The 19,987-nt window shown below is 35.3% G+C and overlaps 1 protein-coding gene across 2 annotated transcripts in view; it reads left to right on the plus strand.

The window, feature by feature from the left end:
* The window catches only part of Ca8 (carbonic anhydrase 8), an 85,557-nt gene extending 66,620 nt beyond the window's left edge, over positions 1–18,937 (plus strand). For both annotated transcript variants that reach the window (XM_020176450.2, XM_020176449.2), the window contains one exon: positions 18,008–18,937. In XM_020176450.2, the coding sequence (XP_020032039.1) occupies positions 18,008–18,109 (102 nt within the window). In that variant the 3' untranslated portion in view covers positions 18,110–18,937. The remainder of the gene's footprint in view (positions 1–18,007) is intronic.
* Positions 18,938–19,987: the final 1,050 nt, after the last annotated feature.

The raw sequence follows: 19,987 nt of genomic DNA on the forward strand, positions 1-19,987 counted from the left end.
TTCTTCCACTTAGCTTCTCAAGCATTGAAATGTGTTTATTTTACTATAACCCCATAATAACATATCACATGTGATACCTTGTATGACTTTAGGCAAATTAGAAGTTCCTTGGAACCACACACATTGCATATCAGTCAGTCTCATTTCTGTTCTGTTTTGAGTTTAGCCAGTGTAGTTCATCTCCTCATTCTTCTAATTTTGGAAACCATGAGGATCAGGAAAATTCACCTTTGATAGTAATGAGAAGAAAATTTCAGTAACTTATATATGGTAACAGGGGAGAAAATCCAAGAGTGTTTTAGGCTAAACCTTAGAATGGATGAGTGAAAGAACTAAGATGATGTTCAATAAAAAATTATTGAGTACCTACTATCAAATTGGTTTTGGACGTATAGAGGTAAGGACACATGGTCTTTGCCCTCACAAAGCATGGGGTTTGAGGTGGGGAGACTGACAGTAGAGCAATAAGCATTCAAAAATATAAAATTAATTTTGAAATTATTGTTGTGCTGAGGTACATTGTTATAAAATTGTTAATGACAAAAATTCCATGAATGAGAAGAACAAAGCAATATGGGGAAGGAGCTTTCAGGGAGAGGAAATACCTTTTTGCAAAGGCCCTGGGGATGGTGCTCCCTGTGGAGGGGGAAGAATTTGATTCATTGAAGTACCTGAAAAAAAAACATGGTGAGTATGGAGTATAGAAATTAATCAAAGGAGAGAAGTAGAGGAGACCCCTATCTCACAGGTCTGTCAGTCATGCTAAGGTGTCTATTTCAGTATGGATGCACAATGAATCTATAGGGACTTTTACTCAAGAGAGTGACTTGGTCCCATGTATATTTTTAATTGCTTGCCCTAAAAAGAGAATGAATGATTGGATTACAGTGGGCCAGGTGTGAGTAGAAAAATATTTTAGAAGTCTATTTTGCAGGCACATTGATAGATATGGAGCAGTGTTGATGAAGAGAAGGTAAAGTATAGGAACTGGAATTGCAGGTGGTATCTAGTGATGAGCTGAGAGAGGATGGGGGAGATGGAAATGTCAAAGATAACTGCTGAGGTCTGGAGCTTGAGAACCCATTGGTAAAATGGCATTGAGTGACAGTGGGAATGCTGGGGAGAGGCCCTGCTGGGGGTAGAAAGGTAAAGAGCTGATTTGGTGCACACTGAGATAGAGATGCTGCCCACAATAGTGGGTCTGTCATGGAAGTTGTCGGAATTTTGGGAATGGAGATGAGAAAAGTGGTCTGGGCTGAAATAAGTATTTGCTGTAGAGACATATGGATATATGGGTATGTATATAGAACATTATAATGATCTGGAGGGATTACCACATTAAGTGCTTACAAAATTTTACATGGGGCTCTAACCAAAGTAGTGTAGTACTTTTTTTGTGGTGGAGGGCCTTGGGCATGCTAAGCAAAGGCTCTACCATTGAGCTACATCCTCAGCCAGTAGTGCAGTTCTTGGGCATCGAAGCAGGAAATCTGACACACGTGGCTTGACCTGGCAGAGGCCTTTTTCTTAACCACTTCCTGGGCAGAGGTCAGAGAGCGTTGAACAGGAAGTGCATACTGCACCAGGCTGTAGGGGAGTAGAAGGGTTGTGCTGGAGACAGCATATCCTGGACACACTTACTTTTTTCTCTTGGCAGTACTGGGGTTTCAACTCAAGGGCTTCATACTTGCTGGTAGGTGGTCTATGACTTGAGTCCTGGCCCCTGCCCTTTTTGCTTTATTTATGTTTTGAGTGGGGTCTATTTTTCCTGGGGCCAGCCTCATACCTTAATTCTCCTACCTATGACTGCCAGGTAGCTGGGATAACAAGTCTGCTCCACCATGTCAGGCTTATTTGTTGAGATGGTGGGTTCTTAATAACTTTTTGCCTGATCTACCCTGGAACTATGATACCCCTGACCTTCACCTCCTTTTTAATTTTTAAAAATTTTTTTGTGGGGATCAGGCTTGAACTCAGGACTTAATGCTTGTGTAGCGGGCTGTCTACTGCTGAGCCACACCTCCAGCCCATTTTTCTCTGGTTATTTTGAAGATAAGAGTCTTGTGAACTATTTCCCCAGACTGGCCTCAAACCATGATTCTTCTGATCTCAGCTGTTTACAGGTGTGAGCCACTGGTGCTTTTTTCACGCCCCCCCCCCCCCCCCCCCGCCGGCCAGGGAGTTTAATTTTATAAAGGACTACCAAATAGTTTTTCCAAGCAGTGGCAACGCATGAGAAATGTATGAGAGTTGTAGTTCCTCCACATCATCATCAATATTTGGTAGTCAGTCTTTTCAAAAAATAATTTTTAATGTATATTAGTTGTGTAAATTAATGGGATTCACTGTGATATTTCCTTATATGCATACATTATGCGTTAATCATGATAAACTGGGCTGGTAGAGTAGAAGCTACCACCAGAAAGGGCATGGGATTGAGTTGAAGGATATGTCTATATTATCATTATTATCGTAATCACCATTGTTTTGAAGCAAAAGAAATACCAGAACTTTTCTATTCACAATAGAGAAGGAGCATGTATCCGGCGAGCAGCTGTTCTGTGGAGGGGCTAACCCTAGCAGTTGAGAGGGTGAAATCCTGAGCACACGTGGAAAGTGACTTGTTAAGAGGACATACACTTTCTGGGCTGCAGCTGGAAGGAAGAAGGAAGAGGTGGTTTATGGATTGAATGTGTCCAGGACTTGTTTTTGTTTCTTAACAAGGAACGGGAGAGTAGCCAGGAGAGGTGAGAGAGGCAGGGGGGATAGAAGTAGGAGCAGAGTGAAGGGGAAGGAGGAGCCATAAGAGAGGCCCAGTAAGAGGCAGACTGTGCTGGGTGGCTTGGTGAACTTGAATTTGTCAGTTTCTCCAGTCTATGGTTAATATTCTTGCTGTGAATATCATTAACTACAAATGACACTTTTAATGAAATGAGGTTATTGCCTTGACTGTTTGATCCATATCTGGTCCTAGACCAGGGTTACCTCTGTGTAAATATTGAAATAACCATCACTATTTTCCCTGTCTCTTTCACACATACCCCAAAATGGTTTTTTTGAGATTATGCATATTTCAGATTCTTCATTTTATCATAGAAGAATAGTGTTTACTTTTTCAGTGTATTTAATTAATTATAACTTAGGTATTATAAAGAGGAGGAAGAGTTTATATTCTGATTTTATAGACTGAGATTATTTAAAGGGGGCAGTTTCCTCCCCAAATTCCTAAGAATGACACAGGAATTCCTTTTAAGGTGACTGCAATTCTGATTCATCCTTTTATGAGTACATTTTTTATCCTTTTATCTTAAAATGTGTAATACAAATCTAGTCATAGTTCTACATAAAAATTATATTGGGAAATCAGACTTATGGATGTGTGCTTTTTATTTGATATTTAATAATGCCCTAAGGCAGGTAATTCAGATTTTTATTAAAGTGAAATGATTTGACAGACTGTGAATTTAATGCATCAATGTTTCATTTAAGCTCTTGGAACTAAAAAGGAAAAAAAATTCCATGGTAGTTAGTTGTTCTCTAAAAAAATGTTTAAAATAATGCAGATTTATTTTAGCTGAAATAACTTTAGTTTTTGGATTTAAAAATGACAGTTTTTTTTTTTTTTCATTGCATGACAGGTCTGGAAATCTGGAGGGCTTTGATAACCAAGATTTATTATTCCCATGAATAATCTGAGACTTTTTATATTACCATTTAAGAAATATGAACTATGATTTTGTACTTGTTCGAAGAAATTAGCATGTAACCCACCAAAGTGCCAGGAATTCTTCAGTTCAGCAATGGTAGTTTAGATTTCAGGGAGTCAGTTGCTATTCAGGAGTGCTTTACTGATGGATTTTCTTTTTGCAGTTGCTTGAACTCAGAGCCTACCCCTTGAGACACTCCACCAGCCCTTCTTCTGTGATGGGAGTTTTTGAGATAGGGTTTCGTGAACTATTCTCCAGGCTGGCTTTGCATCTCGATCCTCCTGATCTCTGCCTCCTGAGTCACTAGGATGACAGGTGTGAGCCTCTGGTGCCTGGTTGGTTAAATTTTTTTATAAGATCAGAAGAACCAAATCTTAATAACAACCAATAATAGTAAAACCAAGCTATAGGCACAGTTTGCATATTATTTGTGGTATTATAATATTGGTACTAGTCTTCTGACAAAATGATTATTTGTCTGCTTATTTCATTAAGTCTAGCTCATTTTAAAGGCTCTTCTGACTATCTCACCCATAATTCAAATATTGTTTATAGTAACTGTAATGAATCATTTGTTTTTCATAAAAGCCAATGCCACAAGTCTCTCTGGTTTTCTTTTTTTTTTTCTCTTAAAAGTAGAAAAGTAAATTTTTCCCAAACAGATTAGGAGAAAAAAAAAAAAAAAGAGCAGAAGGGAAGAAAAGGAATCATTCAACAAGTGTCTCTGTATAGTCCCTTTGTGAAAATTGCCCTCATTTTCCTTTCTGAGTCTTTAAAGTCATCCTAAACTATGTTGAACTTTTTCCAACATGTACTTTTGCATTTAGTAATTTCATTTTCTTAGCTTTAATAAATCTATTGCTAGCACCAATTTCATAAGACATTATGAGAAAGGAGGGGCTGTATGGGGAAAGTGAGAATGTTACCTCCAAATAACCAAGTGGGTAGAAGCTACTGTCCTTCCAGGATGAATGAAAAGATTAAAACCATATTTTCAGTCAGTAGAACTGGAACTCTCCTCACTAACCACTTAACATGTGCAGGGTAGGGCGAGAATTGAAAGCTGTGTTGATATAGCTGTTTTCTATTTACTGTATCATATATAATTTCCTAAAAACAAAATGGATTTCTTAAAGGATTACAAAATTATTTCAGGAAAAGACTAAAGCACCAATGATGCTCAAACTTCACACTATGTTTTGATTATATAATATAAAATTTATTAAATTTATATAAATTTATTTATTATATATCGATGTTATATAGGCTTTTTTTTATGGCTCACTAAGCAAGGCAAATAATTCCTGCTTTGAATTATCTCCCTTTTCCTTTTTATATTTTAGAAATTTTAATAACTTATTATGGATACAAATTCTGAAATGGTTTAGTTTTTTTCTCACCTGATAAATTCAAACAAAATTTGTGTTTGGGAAGAAGAAAGGAGAACATTTTGTAGTCAGAACTGATGTGTATGTTGAGAATTAATATATTTTGACATCTCAAATAAAGTAGATTTCATCATCCTCACTCTAAGGAATATATTTTACATAAGAAAACCACTGTGACTAGTTTATGTCATTTAAACATGCTTTATTATGCTTTTTTACCATCACCAATGATCAAAAGATAGGTGTAAACATTAAAAAATGGCTTTTAAGTATTAGCAAAAACATTTGGAAAAACTTAAAGAATTTACTTCTAGAGACTACAAGGAAGACTTTTTCTATAGATGGATGGATTGAGCCTCAGAGTAGTTTTTTGAGGAATACTGTGGCATGAAATACTTTGAATTCCTGAATGGTGGAGGTGGGAACCAGTCTGGACAAGAGGCCTCCCAAATACCTTTGACTGAGGTCCTTGTATGATCAATGTTTTTCCCTATGTTTGTATTACCTGTATCATGGAAAAGAAAAATGAGAGAATAGGCAGCAAGTAAATTAGCAGGCAGATGGAGTGAATGCTTTGTTATCAATAAGATTTTCTTAGCCTCTGACTAGAAAAGATAGAGCTAAAAAATTGATTTTTTTACCAAAAAGCTAAAAAATAAGATTCATCAGAAATAACATGTGCTTCAATCAGAAGTTTGAGTAGGTATTTTTTTTAATACTGCATAATTTTCTTAAAAATTTTGCCATCTCTTAAAATGCAAAATAGCTGGGCACCTGTGGCTCATGCCTGTAATTCTAGCTACTCAGGAGGCAGAGATCAGGAGGATAGCAGTTCAAAGCCAGCCTGGGCAAATTGTCCATGAGACCCTATCTTGAAAAACCCTTCACACAGACACAGAAAAGTTCTGGAGGAGTGGCTAGAGGTGTAGACCCTGAGTTCAAGCCCCAGTACTGTAAAAAAAAAAAAAAACAAAACAAAACCAAAAACTCAAGATATAGAAGCAACAACATCAAAGAGAGCCTTTCTATGTTAGCCATTTCATTATTATTAAAAGTCGTAAAAACAAAACTAAAGGAAGGATGTAATCAAAGTAGAATCAATAATTTTTACAATTCAAGAAAACTAGAGAATTACCTAGAAGTCTAATTCATATTAAAATAGGGAGTTAGGAATTGACCATTTAAAACTAGGTTGTTACTAGGCAAGTATAAAAATTATTAGGTAGCAAGAGGATTTGCTTAGCTGTCTCCCTTTGTAAAGACACTCTAGGAACATACGATTCTAGAGTGCTCACCCATGTCTTCTGATTATTTAACTACTGTTGATATTGGAAGGACCAGGTTTTACCTCCATGAATTCTTTCCCAAATAAAACATCCTTACTAAACTTTCCCTCTTTTCCTTCTGAGTTAAATACTATGTTATTTGTTTTTTAATTATTTTAGTCTTCTAATAATATACTTAGCAGTAAGTGTTAGTCTTACTGTCTATGTACTAAAATCAAGATAGTTTGTAAAGTATTGTATTAAGCAGGCTTTTTTCATACAGGACTTCTGAGGTCCAAGACAGTCTGGTGTAGTATTTGGCGTCACACAAATTTAAGCAGAGAGAAGTATAGGGATGCAGAATGTATTTTTGGTAAATGTGCAGCAATCCAAAGCATTCATTGTGATTTTGAAAGAACTGAAGTGGGAAGATAAAAGCAGAGTTAACAGGAGTGGAGACTAGAGCCCATAAACACTTACGTTCTTCTCACATGTCTTCAGGGAAGGAAGGGCAGACCTGGATGTGTCCTTTTCTTCTAAATGTGTCTAGGGCATCTCAAATTCAACATGTAAAAGATTGGATTTAGTCTTCTTTCAGAGTTCTGGCTCTCTTTCCCTAACTTTGAAACTAGGGTCTGGTACAACCCCTTTCCTCCTGGTCTCACCCCCACATTCCAAGTTGTCATCCATTTTGGCACATTTGCCTCCTGATAGCTTCCAAAGCCATCTGTATATCTCCATTTCCTTCTTCACAACCCATAAAGTTAGCATCAGATTAGTTAGACTGCTGTACATAATCTACATATGACTATTAAGGAAAGATTTATAAAAATAAAAAACATGGATGACATACAGCAAACAATCGTGTGTGCCAACCCTGTTTGGTTGGTATTAGTCCTCTGAAGATGTTGGGAAGGATTCTGAATTCTGAATCTGTATGTGAGCACAGTGGGAAAGGGTGATGTGACTGATTGGCATTTCTAAAATTGGTGGAGATGGGTATTGTAGTTTCTTAATTGCGATCCACAATGAGAGGTAATATTGTTGGGATCTGACTTATATGTCTCAAATATTAATTATGGAGTCTTGAAACTGGACTTTAGAAAACTGATCATCATTATATATAGTGGCATATAGCAGTTGTTAGCAATTACTAAGGAAATAGAGAAATGTATCAAAATGACTGAAGCCCCCATCTACCTTATTCATGATTTCATCTCATTTATGTGTAGGTTGTGTGTAGTCTAGATACTTATATACAGCATATTGTGTACATACAGCAAAGCCTAGAAACTGAAATCTCAGAATCGAAATGAAATGTCATGGGGGAAGAAAGAACTATGGCCTGGTAGGGTGGAACAATTTGCTCTAATCTGTTTATAATGGATGGAAGGTTTCTCATGAGAAAGGAGAGAGCTAAATGTCTTCCCTTTGGGCTTCTTTAACAAAATACTAGCATCAAGTAGCTTCTAAACAACAGAAATGTCTGTCTTGGTTTTAGAGGCTGGGAAGTGGACTTCAAGATAAGGTGCCAGGAGAGTCAGTGCTGGTAAGGTCCTATTTCTTGGGTCATAGAATGGTGCCTTCTTGCTGTGTCCTCAGTTGGTGGAAGGGGCTAGCTGAGTCTCTTGGGGTACCTTTGATAAGGGCACTAATCCCAGCCATAAGGACTGTACCTTCATGATGTAATCACATCCCAAAGGCCCCACTTCCTGATATCAGGACCTTGAGGATTAGAATTTTAACATGTGAAGTTTGGGGAGACATAAGCATTCATGGCATACTAGTAGGGTAGGGAAGAACTCTTGTAAGAGAAAGGTGGACACTAGCTTGACCCTCATAGGGTGAGAAATATTTTTAACAAAAATATAATTTGGTACAAAACTTTTAGGTATTTGTGATATTTTTATGTTAGTAACATGTAGGTTTGCTTTATTCTTTAGGTAACTTCAATTTTAGTTAAGCATTCTAGTTAAAGTTTGTTTTGAGAGCACACAAAGCTAATATAATTTAGGTAATGCCTAGCACATTAGATAGAATCTTCACTATTTAATAGATAATATGGAGGCTTCTTCAATCATAAAATTTACCACTAAAGTGGTAAATAAACTAATTACTAAAACAACAAACCCATACCAGTTTTGAATGGGTCTTTTTTCCATTACAGTTTTTTTTTTAAAGCAAGCCCCTTCAAAATTTCTGAATTCTGTTGTCCTTATTGCTCTGAATTCTTACTCATTCTTTTATGGATTTTATTAGAAATTTATAAAAATCTTTAGGATTTGTTTCCAGAGAAAGCTTAGAAGGATGGTGTTGAATTGGATATCAAGAAGTTCTTTAGTCTTTTGCCTGAAGAAATCTTCAACTGAATTATTCCAGATGGCTACTCCCCATACCTAGAAAAAACAAGCAAGCTAATAGTTTTGCTGTCTGAGAATACCAAGTTCAGCATTTCCATACTCCTGCATACTACTACTAAAGATCAGTAATATAAAGTAACAAAACAACAAACTTTCACTACTTAATCTGTCCTACTCAGTGTTGGAATGCCATTTTGATGGTGAATATTTTTATTTTCTATAAATACATGCTTTTGATGAATGTAACTGACTGTATGCCAAGTATTCCAATGTTTGTTTCCTTTTTGTTAGCAGCATGTGAAAATTCTCACAACCTTTATGCTGCAGAGAAACACATGTAATTTTTTGCAGACATGATTTCCTATTCATTCTGATTTTATTACTATTCATTCTGATTTTAATTTGAGTACAACCAGCAGTTCTTTAATGGCATATTTTCTTTAAAGAATGATTATATTTAGTATGTCCCCGCAATAAAATCACTATAATGGGAATAAAAGATTGTAAATAAGAGCAATGTTATTAATCATCAAAATTTGTCATTTATGGCATTCCTGTACCTGAACTATTTCCATAGGGTATTTCCATAGAAGATAAGACTAAAACCTATGTTTACTTATAACTAGACACAATACAAACCTTTGCTTATAATAGTTGCACAAATCCCAATTCAACTTAATTTCATTGACTTTGATTTCTGGACTAGAAATATTTATTAAGCTTGAACTAGTGAAAAATGTATGATATGTGCTTTCAATTAAGAAGTAATTAGATACTCGATCACCCTTATAACACACCAGGGATAAAGGGAGAGGGAAGAAAAATGTGACTCACTGTAGTGTATTAAACAGTTTGGTTAATTAGTTTAGTGCTAATTGAGATTGAGAAAGTGTCAAAGTATCGCATAGATTTATATCTGAATAATTTTAAATACTAAGTTTAGTGTTTCTTAATACTGCAGTGCTGAATAATGTAGAAATTACCAACTTAGAAATTTGGCCTAAGTTGATATATATACATAATAGTGAGTGAGAGAAGGAGAAGAAAATGCATTGTCTAGATGCAATACTATATTTATCTCATTTAATCTCACAACAGTCCTATGAGGCATGTGTTTTTATTTTTGTTTTAGAGATAAAGAAACTAAGGCTGAGAGAGGTTAAGTAACTTGCTCAAGGTCACAGCCAGTAAAGTACAAAGCAAGGATTCAGACCCAGGTAGGTTTAACTCCAACACTGAGCTCTTTACACTACACTACATTTCAGAATAACAAAGAGCATGAAATTATAAACTTCCTTATATATTTTTGCCTCCTTATCTCTTTTACATAAATTCCTGGGAATGAGATTTCTCAGGGAAAAAAAGAACACCTGTCCTTTCACGTGTTGGTAATATTGCTAGTACCCTTTGTGAGGGTTATGCTAATTTGTGCCTACATCATTGATTGAATATTTTATAGAAGGTATTTTTGTCATTTTTTGTCAATCATTCAGCATACTCCAACCTTTCTCTGATCTCCTCTTAGTCTATTGCAACATATTTTTGTTCATATAGCTATCTTTACTTTTGTCCTTCCCTCTCTCCTTCCTTCCTCCTTCCCTTCCTTCGCTCCTTCCCTTCCTTCCTTCCTTCCTTCCTTTTTTTCTTTTATGCATGGTACTGGGGTTTGAACTCAGGGCTTCATGCTTACTAGGCAGGTGCTCTATCACTTGAGCCAAGACTCTAGCCTTTTTTGCTCTGGTTATTTTTGAGATAGAATCTTACTCTATGCTCAGGCCGGCCTGTACTGCAAACCTATTTACCCTTTCCACGATAGTGGGAATGACAGGCTCATACTACCACACCCAGCTATTTGTTGAGATAGGGGGTCTTGCTAACTTTTTGCCTGAGCTAGCCTAGAACTGTGATCTTCTCAATCTCAGCCTCTCAATTAATGAGGATTTGGGGTATGAACTACTGTTCCTGGCTCTCTTTGCTTTTTGTTTCCATGATTCCAAATATTGTTAATACTTATTTGTCATAAAATATCAAATAATACAGAACAAAATTCAGCAGCAGCACATATCTCTGAAACTCTCTTACAAGTGACAGCCATTACCAGCACCCAAAGCATAGAGGTGATAGGTAGGTTCTGTTCTGATTCCATCATCAATTAGTTGTGTGACCTTGAAAAAAAATTACTTACATCTTTAAGTTTCTTTTTCCATCACTTAACAAAGGACAAAATAGTGTTGATCTCATAGGGTGACTGTGAAGATATAAACAGACACTATGATGAAAGTGTTTGACATGATTTTAATCTATAAGTAATAAATATTACCTTTATCTTTGTTTTTGTCCATCTGATCTCTCTTTATGCATACATATTATATGTATGAGTGCAATGTATATGTGTATATGAATAGTGTTTCTTTTGGAATTATACTGTGCATTCTATTTGTTGGTTTGATTACATTTTTTATGTCATTATATAACTATAAGCCATGCTTCTAAAATTTATTGAGCTGGTCTTCTGTTGTACATTTAGGTCATTTCATGTTTTTCCTATAATCACCAAGACTGTGGTTAACTTTCCTACCTATTTCCCTAAAAAATTCTTAGTGATGAGATTTAGGGAGTTTTATTGTAATACATATGCAAATTTCTCTTCCCAAGACTTGTGTGAGTTTTTGCTCCCACTAACCATATGTGCAAGTATATTTTTCTCTTCACCTTCACCACCACTGAGTATTTTAAATCTTTTCATCATTGCCAATGTAGTTATAAATGACTACTTTAAATTATATTAAGGTCTGTGGATACTTTGTTTATTCCTGAAGTGCCCATTCTCTTCTATTAATCTGTCTACTCATGAACATTAATTGCAGTCTGTGGCATTGATGTGTATTTCAGTGCTTGGTAGGATAAGACCAGTTATTAATCTCTTCTACAGATTTTTCTTGGTTATTTTCACATGTTTAATTTTTCTAGATAAACTATAGAATCATTTTATCTGAAGGACGCAATTAAAAAGCAGAGGGTAATAAAAAAGAAAATGAGAAAAAGAATACTACTAGAATGTGTCTTTTGAATTACATGTAATTTATGGGAATTAATTTTTTTATAATATTGAGTTTTTCTGTGAAAGAACAAGGCATAGCTCTTTCTCTACTACAGTTTTGGTGTTTGTGTGTGTGTGTGTGTGTGTGTGTGTGTGTGCGTGTGCGTGTGTGTGTGTGTGTGTACTTCATACATTTTCCAGTTCTCTCTTTTCACTAAATTTACTCCAGGTGGCACATTTAGGCTCTGCAGTCAGCCTGGGGTGTGGCTTGATTCCACTGGCTGCTCCCCAATTTGGGCAAATTCTGGACATTATTTCAGTCTTACCTTCCTTGCCTAAGAAGTGGAGCTATTAAGAATTACAACTTCCTAGAGATGTTGGGAGGATTAAATTAGACATGGCAAATGCACAGTACAGTAGCAAGCAGAGAGTTAACATTAATTTAACGTAAACAATCCCTATTGTTATTATTGTGGTTACCACTATTGTCTGTGACTAGTGTCTTTTTCCATTGGTTATAATTTTTTCACTGAAAATATAATTGATTAGGTTTGTCCCTGATTTTCTTACGAATCTTTCCTATGGTTTGCAATAGGGTTTAGTTGATTATTTTAAGTTTTCTGAGTAGACCATTATAATATCTCAAAATAGTGACAATTTTATCTCTTCCTTACTAATTTTAGTACTTCTGGTTTTATTGCTTCACTGAGTAGTTCCAGAATAATGTTAAATAGTTAGCAGTGATATCTCACATTCTTTTCTTATTTCTAATACGCTTGGATTTCTATTTCCAAATCCAGTGGCTTGTTTTCCATGCTCTTACATTGGAATCTTCAAAAGCATTTGATACTAGTCTCCGTCCTCTTTCTCTTTTATTTCTTCACTTTCCTTCCTCATTACCCAATGTCATTATTAGTGGATATGCTGAAAAAGAAGGTGGCCAAGTGCCCTTGCTTGTAATGGAAGGGCATTTATTTTTAACCTTCTGCTTTGTGTATGGCAGTATTGCAGCAGCTATATGAAAAATGTAAGCATAAGCAGACATGGTTGTTCCCTGAAGGAGCTTCCCACATAGGGTTGGTGCACAGTTAAGTTCCAGTATAAGTGTATGCAGACTACCCGGAGGATGTGTCCACTAGTGCTCAGAGGAAAGAGACCACTCTGAGAGAGAGTCCTTGTTCTTCGCATATCACTATTTCTCTAAAGACTCTTTTTGGAGGTTAGGTCAAGAATTATTGCACTTCAAAAGGGATGACTTAGTGGGTTATCAGTCAGCTGGGGCCAGACGCATTGGACTGCATGTCAGCCTGTGACCTGCAGCATCTTCTGAGGAGTAGGGTGTATGTGTACATGTGCTTTTTTATTTTTAGTAGCTTTCCAGGAAGTTACCTAATAGGGATTTGATTTGCACTCATTCCCTTGGGTGTCTTCATAGAACATAATTTAAAGTTCAAAATACTCATATGAAAGATAACATCTGTTGTATTGAATTAGCCCATAATTTAGAAGACTCTGCAGGATGTGGCCGTACTTCAAGGTCATCATTATGAACAATGATCATTGTATCATAGAAAATTTCACTTTATATTTAAGCCCTCCTGTTTAGATTTAGATAAATGAATATTTGGAATAAGTCCCAAAGGGGAGAATACAAGCCTGATTACCTTTATTTATCCAAAGTGTAATTTCTTTAGATTTTTTTTACCAAATAGATTTATCTTTTGATTACTACATAATACAATTATGGGAGAAACCTTAGAAAATACACAAAGTTCTTAGAAAGGAACATATTTTACAAATAATGATCATTGATTGAGCACAGGCAATTAATTTTGTTTCTACCACAAACCACATTAAAATACCAGGAAAGATTTCTAAGTGCACAACACGTGAAATAAAAAATAGGGGAGACAACAGTAACAGCATTTTGGAATCTGGAAACAAATGGTTGTGTGGTAATGGATGTAGCAGATGTGAGGAACAAGCCTGTTTTCAAAACAGGACCTCTCAGAGTCCCAGGAGTCCGCAGAGAAAGTGGAGAAGAACCCAGCAACAAAATCATTTTTCAGAACTTGTGGACATAAATAGACACAAGTTCTATTTATTGAAAGGACTCACTGACTTTCTAACATAGCAGATCAAAATACATCCTTACCAAGAAGCCATCCTTGTGAAATTTCAGAACACTGAGGGAAAAATTATATGGAGAGGAAAAAAAAAATCCAACCAGGTGCTGTTGGCTTATGCTTATAATCCTAGCTACTTGGGAGGTAGAGATCAGGAGGATCTAAGATCAAGGCCAGTCCAGGCAAATAGTTCACAAAGTACTCAGCATAAAAAAGGGCTGGTGGAATGGCTGAAGTGGTAGAGCACCTGCCTAGCAAGTATGAGGCCCTGAGTTCAAACTCCAGTACCATAAAAAAAGTGTATCCCTTTGTAAATGCCACAATGTACCCTTACCCAGCACAACAATAAAGGAAAAAACGTATTTCTCAGGAAGCTGCTAGGTGTGTCTTGCCAAAGTGAAGCAGTAAGCCGAGAAGAAAGATGTATGACCCAGTAAACAGGAGACCCAACTGTGGAAAAGCCAGGGCATTGCCCAGGATGGCGATGGAGTGAGACTTAGGCATGGAGAGCATTCAGTACAGACATGAACTGGGGAGAAGGCTCTAGATGAGCGTTCTCCAGGGACACAATGCACAATATATCTTACCTTCTTGAGAGGAGGATTAGGCAATTGGTAGGTAGTTTAGAATTGACTTAATTATGAGTACATAGAAAACTAAAATGGAAAACCCAAGATCCCTATTCAGTCCAGAGAAATCATTAGGTAGGAAAGAAAAAAACAAGTGAATATGTGTAGTTCAGTTTTGACTGATATTTATATCATTACAATAATATAAAAATATCAATCCAATCAAAATCACCATATTAATGTGTAATTATAAATGGGAAGGATTTATGTGTGTGTGTGTGTGTGTGACAGAAGAAAAGAAGGTCAAATCCTTAGTCACCACTAGGATAGTAGGCATAGCGTCATGACACTTAGTTCTGTGATGTTAAAAAAAAAATCCAAGAAAAGAACTGAGGAATAAGAAATTAGTGACACATGGGACAGAGGACAGATAGTTTTCATAACAAATATTTTAGTGCTTTTTAATTCTATAAATTGTATGTGCATATTTTTGATACAAATAATTGAATTAAATAAAATATGAGTAATTTCTGCTGTCATTTTATTATACATTTTGTGCATGCATGTGTACATGTGCACACACACATTTTCTTGGAATGTTTGTTTTGGGGTCAGATGTTGTGCTGAGCCTTGGGAAAACAATGCCGATGAGACCAAGCATGCTTTCATCCCATGCAAACTGCCTCTAAAGTTTTACTGAGGGTAAATCTCAAACACCTGCTATGGAAAATAATGAGCCATGCTTCCCATTGATGGTAGGGCACAAGGACTGTAGTTTAGTTATCCGTTACCGAGATGTCATTAAAATCAGCTGAAATCATTGCTGGTCGTTCACGTCTGTGCACTCTTCCAAGCCCATTATATCTGTTGTCACAATACATTCTCACACACTCCCTACAATGTGGGTACTGTAATCTGAGAGTCAGAAAGGTAAATTGCCTAAAATCTTATAGCAGTTTGGTGGAAGATCTGAGATTTGAATTTGGGTTCCCCTGGTTCTAATCCATACCCCAGACTGTGAAACATTTTTCTGGTGAATTTTGTATCTGTCATAAACAAGATTAAGTGCACTTTTTTTGGGAGTGGGGAGCTAATGTAAAGATCATTCTCAGAGAGCCTTGACATTGGAAGGTGTCATTTAAAAATACAGAAGAAGAAGGCTCATAATAGGGTATAATTTCTAGCTTCCTCACTGAGGTAAGTATTAGTAGAGTGAGTACTCAAATTCACCAGCAGATTTTACACCCAGGTGAATTAGAATTCATCAGATATTTACTGAGAAATCTTGACTCATGCCCTCAGAACTTTAGAAATGAATGGGACACCAGTGAGCATGTGTGACTGTTCACTGTGGATGAATGCTGAATGTTAAAATAACTCAGTTTTGGATTAAGCTCTGACCTCCTAGAGTGACTACATAGTTATCTACCCATCTTATAAGTAATTGGTGTTTGGGACCAATTCACACATTTGGGTGTATTCTTTTTTAAAAACATTTTTATTGGTGTATGTACAGGTAGTTTCACGGTGACACTTCCATATATGTTTACAATGTACCTTGGTTAGGTTCATCCCCACCATTATTCTCCCTCATCTCCCCACCTACTTAAAATGATTTTGACAGGCTTCAGTGTTCTGTCTTCATACACATATAGAGTACAATCACCCTCCTTTACCATCTCCATTCACCCTACCTCTGGGTATATTCTTGAAATAAAATTTTACTTCATGAACTTAGGATAATGCCTCTAGACCAGCCTATCCTAAATGAGTTCAGTAGAGCATTGGTCCACTTAAGCATTAAATCAAGAGGAACTGTCCACATGTTTGGAGAGTCCTGGATATAATGTCCTCTTTAGGGAGATTTACAATTCACACTAGCCCATTGTAGAAGCTCTGATAAGTTTGTTACCAGAGGCTCAACAATTTGTTTTGTACATGTACTCATTTTTTTCAACCAACTTCTAGAGTTATGAGGTGCATATTTTGGGAAATGCTACACTCAGGGTTATTTCCTTTTGCAAAAAAACCCCTCATGTATTATGAACTATAGGGTTCTTTGAGCTCCAAAGTGCTGTGATTTTACCAAATAATCATCAATTGGTTTCATGTTACTTTAATTTATAATTTGGGGTCTTATAATAGTCAAAATATATATAAAGCAGTGTCCTATTTTACCTTTGAAATCAGTTTCATGAATTTGATGGGAGGAGTTGGGGAAGTGTTGATCAAAGGTTATACAATCTAAATCAGGAATGAGTTCAAAAGGTCTGTAGAGCATCATAGTGACTAGTTAAAAAGAATATACTATACTCTTGAAAAATGCTAAGTGTAGACTTTAAGTTTTCTCTCCACAAAATGACAGCTGTATGAGGTAATGCATATATTAATGAGCTTTATTTAGCCATTTTACAATATGCTTATTTCAAATCATCGTGTTGTACATGATAAATACATACAATTATGTCAATTTAAAAATAAATTTTAAAACATTTAAAAAATTGATTATGACTTAGTATTTTATCTGAAATGTAGTTTGGAAATATATACCACAGCATTGAAAACATTTTCAAATTGTCTCAAAATTGTATATATAAATATACATGTATACATGTATGTATATGAGTATGTATACAAGTATGTCCACATATATATGCATACATATGAATACACTCTATATAGATAAATTTAAAACATGTAATTGTATTATAATTTATTTTAAAAGAGCCATTTAGTTTGTATCCTGGCTTCATGTTGCACTGAAAATCCTTATACATAAAATATTGTTTGATTGGATGATTATATCTGTGATATAAGTTCTTAAATGTGTGTATCTGGGTCAAAAATATATGCATTCTTAATTTTTTCTTTTGTTATGCTGGGGGATTGAACTCAGAGCCTTGTGCCTGCTAGGCAAGTGCTGTACCACAGAGTCACACAACCAACCTCTATCCTAGATTTTAACAATATTTGTTGTCTGAAAAATTAGACCAGTTTACATTAGGCATCTGTATGAGAGTCTTAGTTTTCCAACTCCCATTGGATGTTGTTAAGTTAAAATCTTAGCTGATACCCTTTTCCCAAATGAAAAGTATACAATCTGTTATCTGAAAAGGTCTATATTTATTATTTAGCTATGTACTTAATAGAATTTCAAAGTTGTTTGTTGACTAGGAGGAAGTGGTCTGTGTGCTTTTGAGTTACCATCTGTCTGTAGTTATTACATATGAACTTAATGCAGTAATTTAAAACTTTATTTTTATTTCTTAGGCATGACATGGAAATATTTTGTTTGTAAAGTATTTCAAGAGTTAACTTATTTTGGTTGTCTGTGAGATTTTGCCAGAGAGTAAGATTCTGCCATAGAATAAAATTAGGTAGTTTGTAGAAAAATTGTAGTTCCCAAACTGCAAATGAAGACATTTTAAAATTTCTCCCTTTTCTCATCACGGATTTTTAAGTTTTTACTCTCTGATTGGGCTGTTAAAAAGCCTTTTTAGGAAGCTGTGAAGGAATGTTAGTAACTTAATTGATTCATTCTTTTTGCCCAAGGGAGGAAGACAACAGTCCTGTGGTACCCTGGAGGAGAAATGGAAACCTGTGAATTGCAGCTTCTTTTCATCCTCAAAGCCTGCGTTGTTCATCTTTACCTAATCCAATTTTGATGGACATCTATGATTGCTGCTTGTACACATGCTCTCATGAAACATTAGAAATGGATATACATTGTAAAGAAACCCATGTTATAATCCACATCAGTGCTCCTAGTATTCATGTGTTTTCACACATTGTTTATGGGTTATGTGTTGAAGGAAGGAATGAAACTAATTTTCAGAGTTGTTATTAACATGAATATATATCATGTATTGATATTGAGATAGAAAAAAATTTCTACCATTAGTAGTTATTAACTTCCTGTCCCCAGCAGAAAATTTGCTAGTGTAATCCTTGATAATAAAATAGGAATTTTGAGTGAGAACAGCCTAGATCTTCAGAATGCAGTGTGAAGAACTGATAAAAATCATCTTATGCTATTTTCCAGAGTGCATACCAAAATTATTGTCAGACTGCTTTTTCATGGAAATCATTTTATTTTGAGAGTTAATGCAATAACATAACATCACATATATATCTTTCTTAAAGGATTTACTATATAAATCATAAGTATTATTTATGACCTATATGAAGCTGTGATTTCTAATAATTTGAGAATGGTATAAGAAATATATAGGATAAAAAGAAATTAGGTACAGCATTTCCAGAATAGCTTTGTTTTCCATAAACAGGAACATAAATTTAAGTGTCCTACATTAATTTAATGTTCTATACATTATAATACTTCAAAATATTGTATTCTACTTTTAAGTGCTACTAACAAACTTAAGCATATACTTAGTCACAGTTAGATGTGACAAAATGAGATAATTTATGTAAAGCAAGAACTTAAGTAAATTAATAAATAAATATTATTTGTTCTTATAATTGGTGTAAAACTAATGACTCAAATACATACTCTCAATTTGTAGGTATTTGTGATGCAAAATATGTGTTAGAAATATTTGAAATAAGTATGTATCAATAGGTTTTATATGTGTTGGGTAGAGGTTATATTAATAGAAAAGATACAAATAATAACTACACCAGATATTCCTGAAAATAGAAGCAGAAAAGGTTTGTCATGGAGTTCAATCCTCTGAGCCTGGGTTCTTGGACTTCTCATGTTTCCTGCCACCTTGCCCTGAGGTATACAAAATAAACAAATGTAACAACAAAAACTAGTACAAATGATGTCTAAGGTAATATCTAGTTTCTCATATTTCATCCTCTGAAATAGTTTATTTCTTTCAGGGAAGCAACAGAATTTATTTTCTGAAATGAACTACTTGATTCAGATCAGCATCCACTGGGGAGATTGTGTGGTGGCTTGATATTCTTTAATATGAAAAACTATTTTATGCCACAGTTACCTACCTCCAACTCAGAATAAGAATGCTGTCTGTAGTATGCATTTGTACTAATCAATTTAAAAGTCTAATTTGTTCATCAACAAAAGTGCAAATAACCGATCTCAAATCTATATTGTTTTGGTGGTGGGATGGAAAAGAAAAGTAAAAGATATGTGAGCAGCCCTGAAATTGGGGAGGGAGCTTTCTAGAGCAAAAATGGGGAGGGAGTTAACCAGGGATACATGACAAATTTCACAAATCTTGAAATTTAATTTAGGGTGGGCTTTGTTTACTAAATCCAGTAAAAGCAATGGAGGTGCCTTTCCACATAGCTTACAACTAATCTATGGTAATTAATGTACTTGAGACATGTAAAGTAATATTTTCAGAAAGTTTGTCAGTTAAGATACTGTGAGTCATTTGTTGTGGTGGTTACTATTTGTCAGTCTAGTTAAAGGGTTGCCAATTTTGTTGATCTTTGCAAAAAGAAATTGATTTTGTTGTTTTTCCCTATTGTGTTTCTAGTCTATATCCTTAAATTCTGCTCTAATCTTTATTTTACTTCCCTTACTTGATACCTGCTTTG

The sequence above is a fragment of the Castor canadensis genome, chromosome 3, assembly GCF_047511655.1.
Source record: "Castor canadensis chromosome 3, mCasCan1.hap1v2, whole genome shotgun sequence".
NCBI lineage: Eukaryota > Metazoa > Chordata > Mammalia > Rodentia > Castoridae > Castor > Castor canadensis.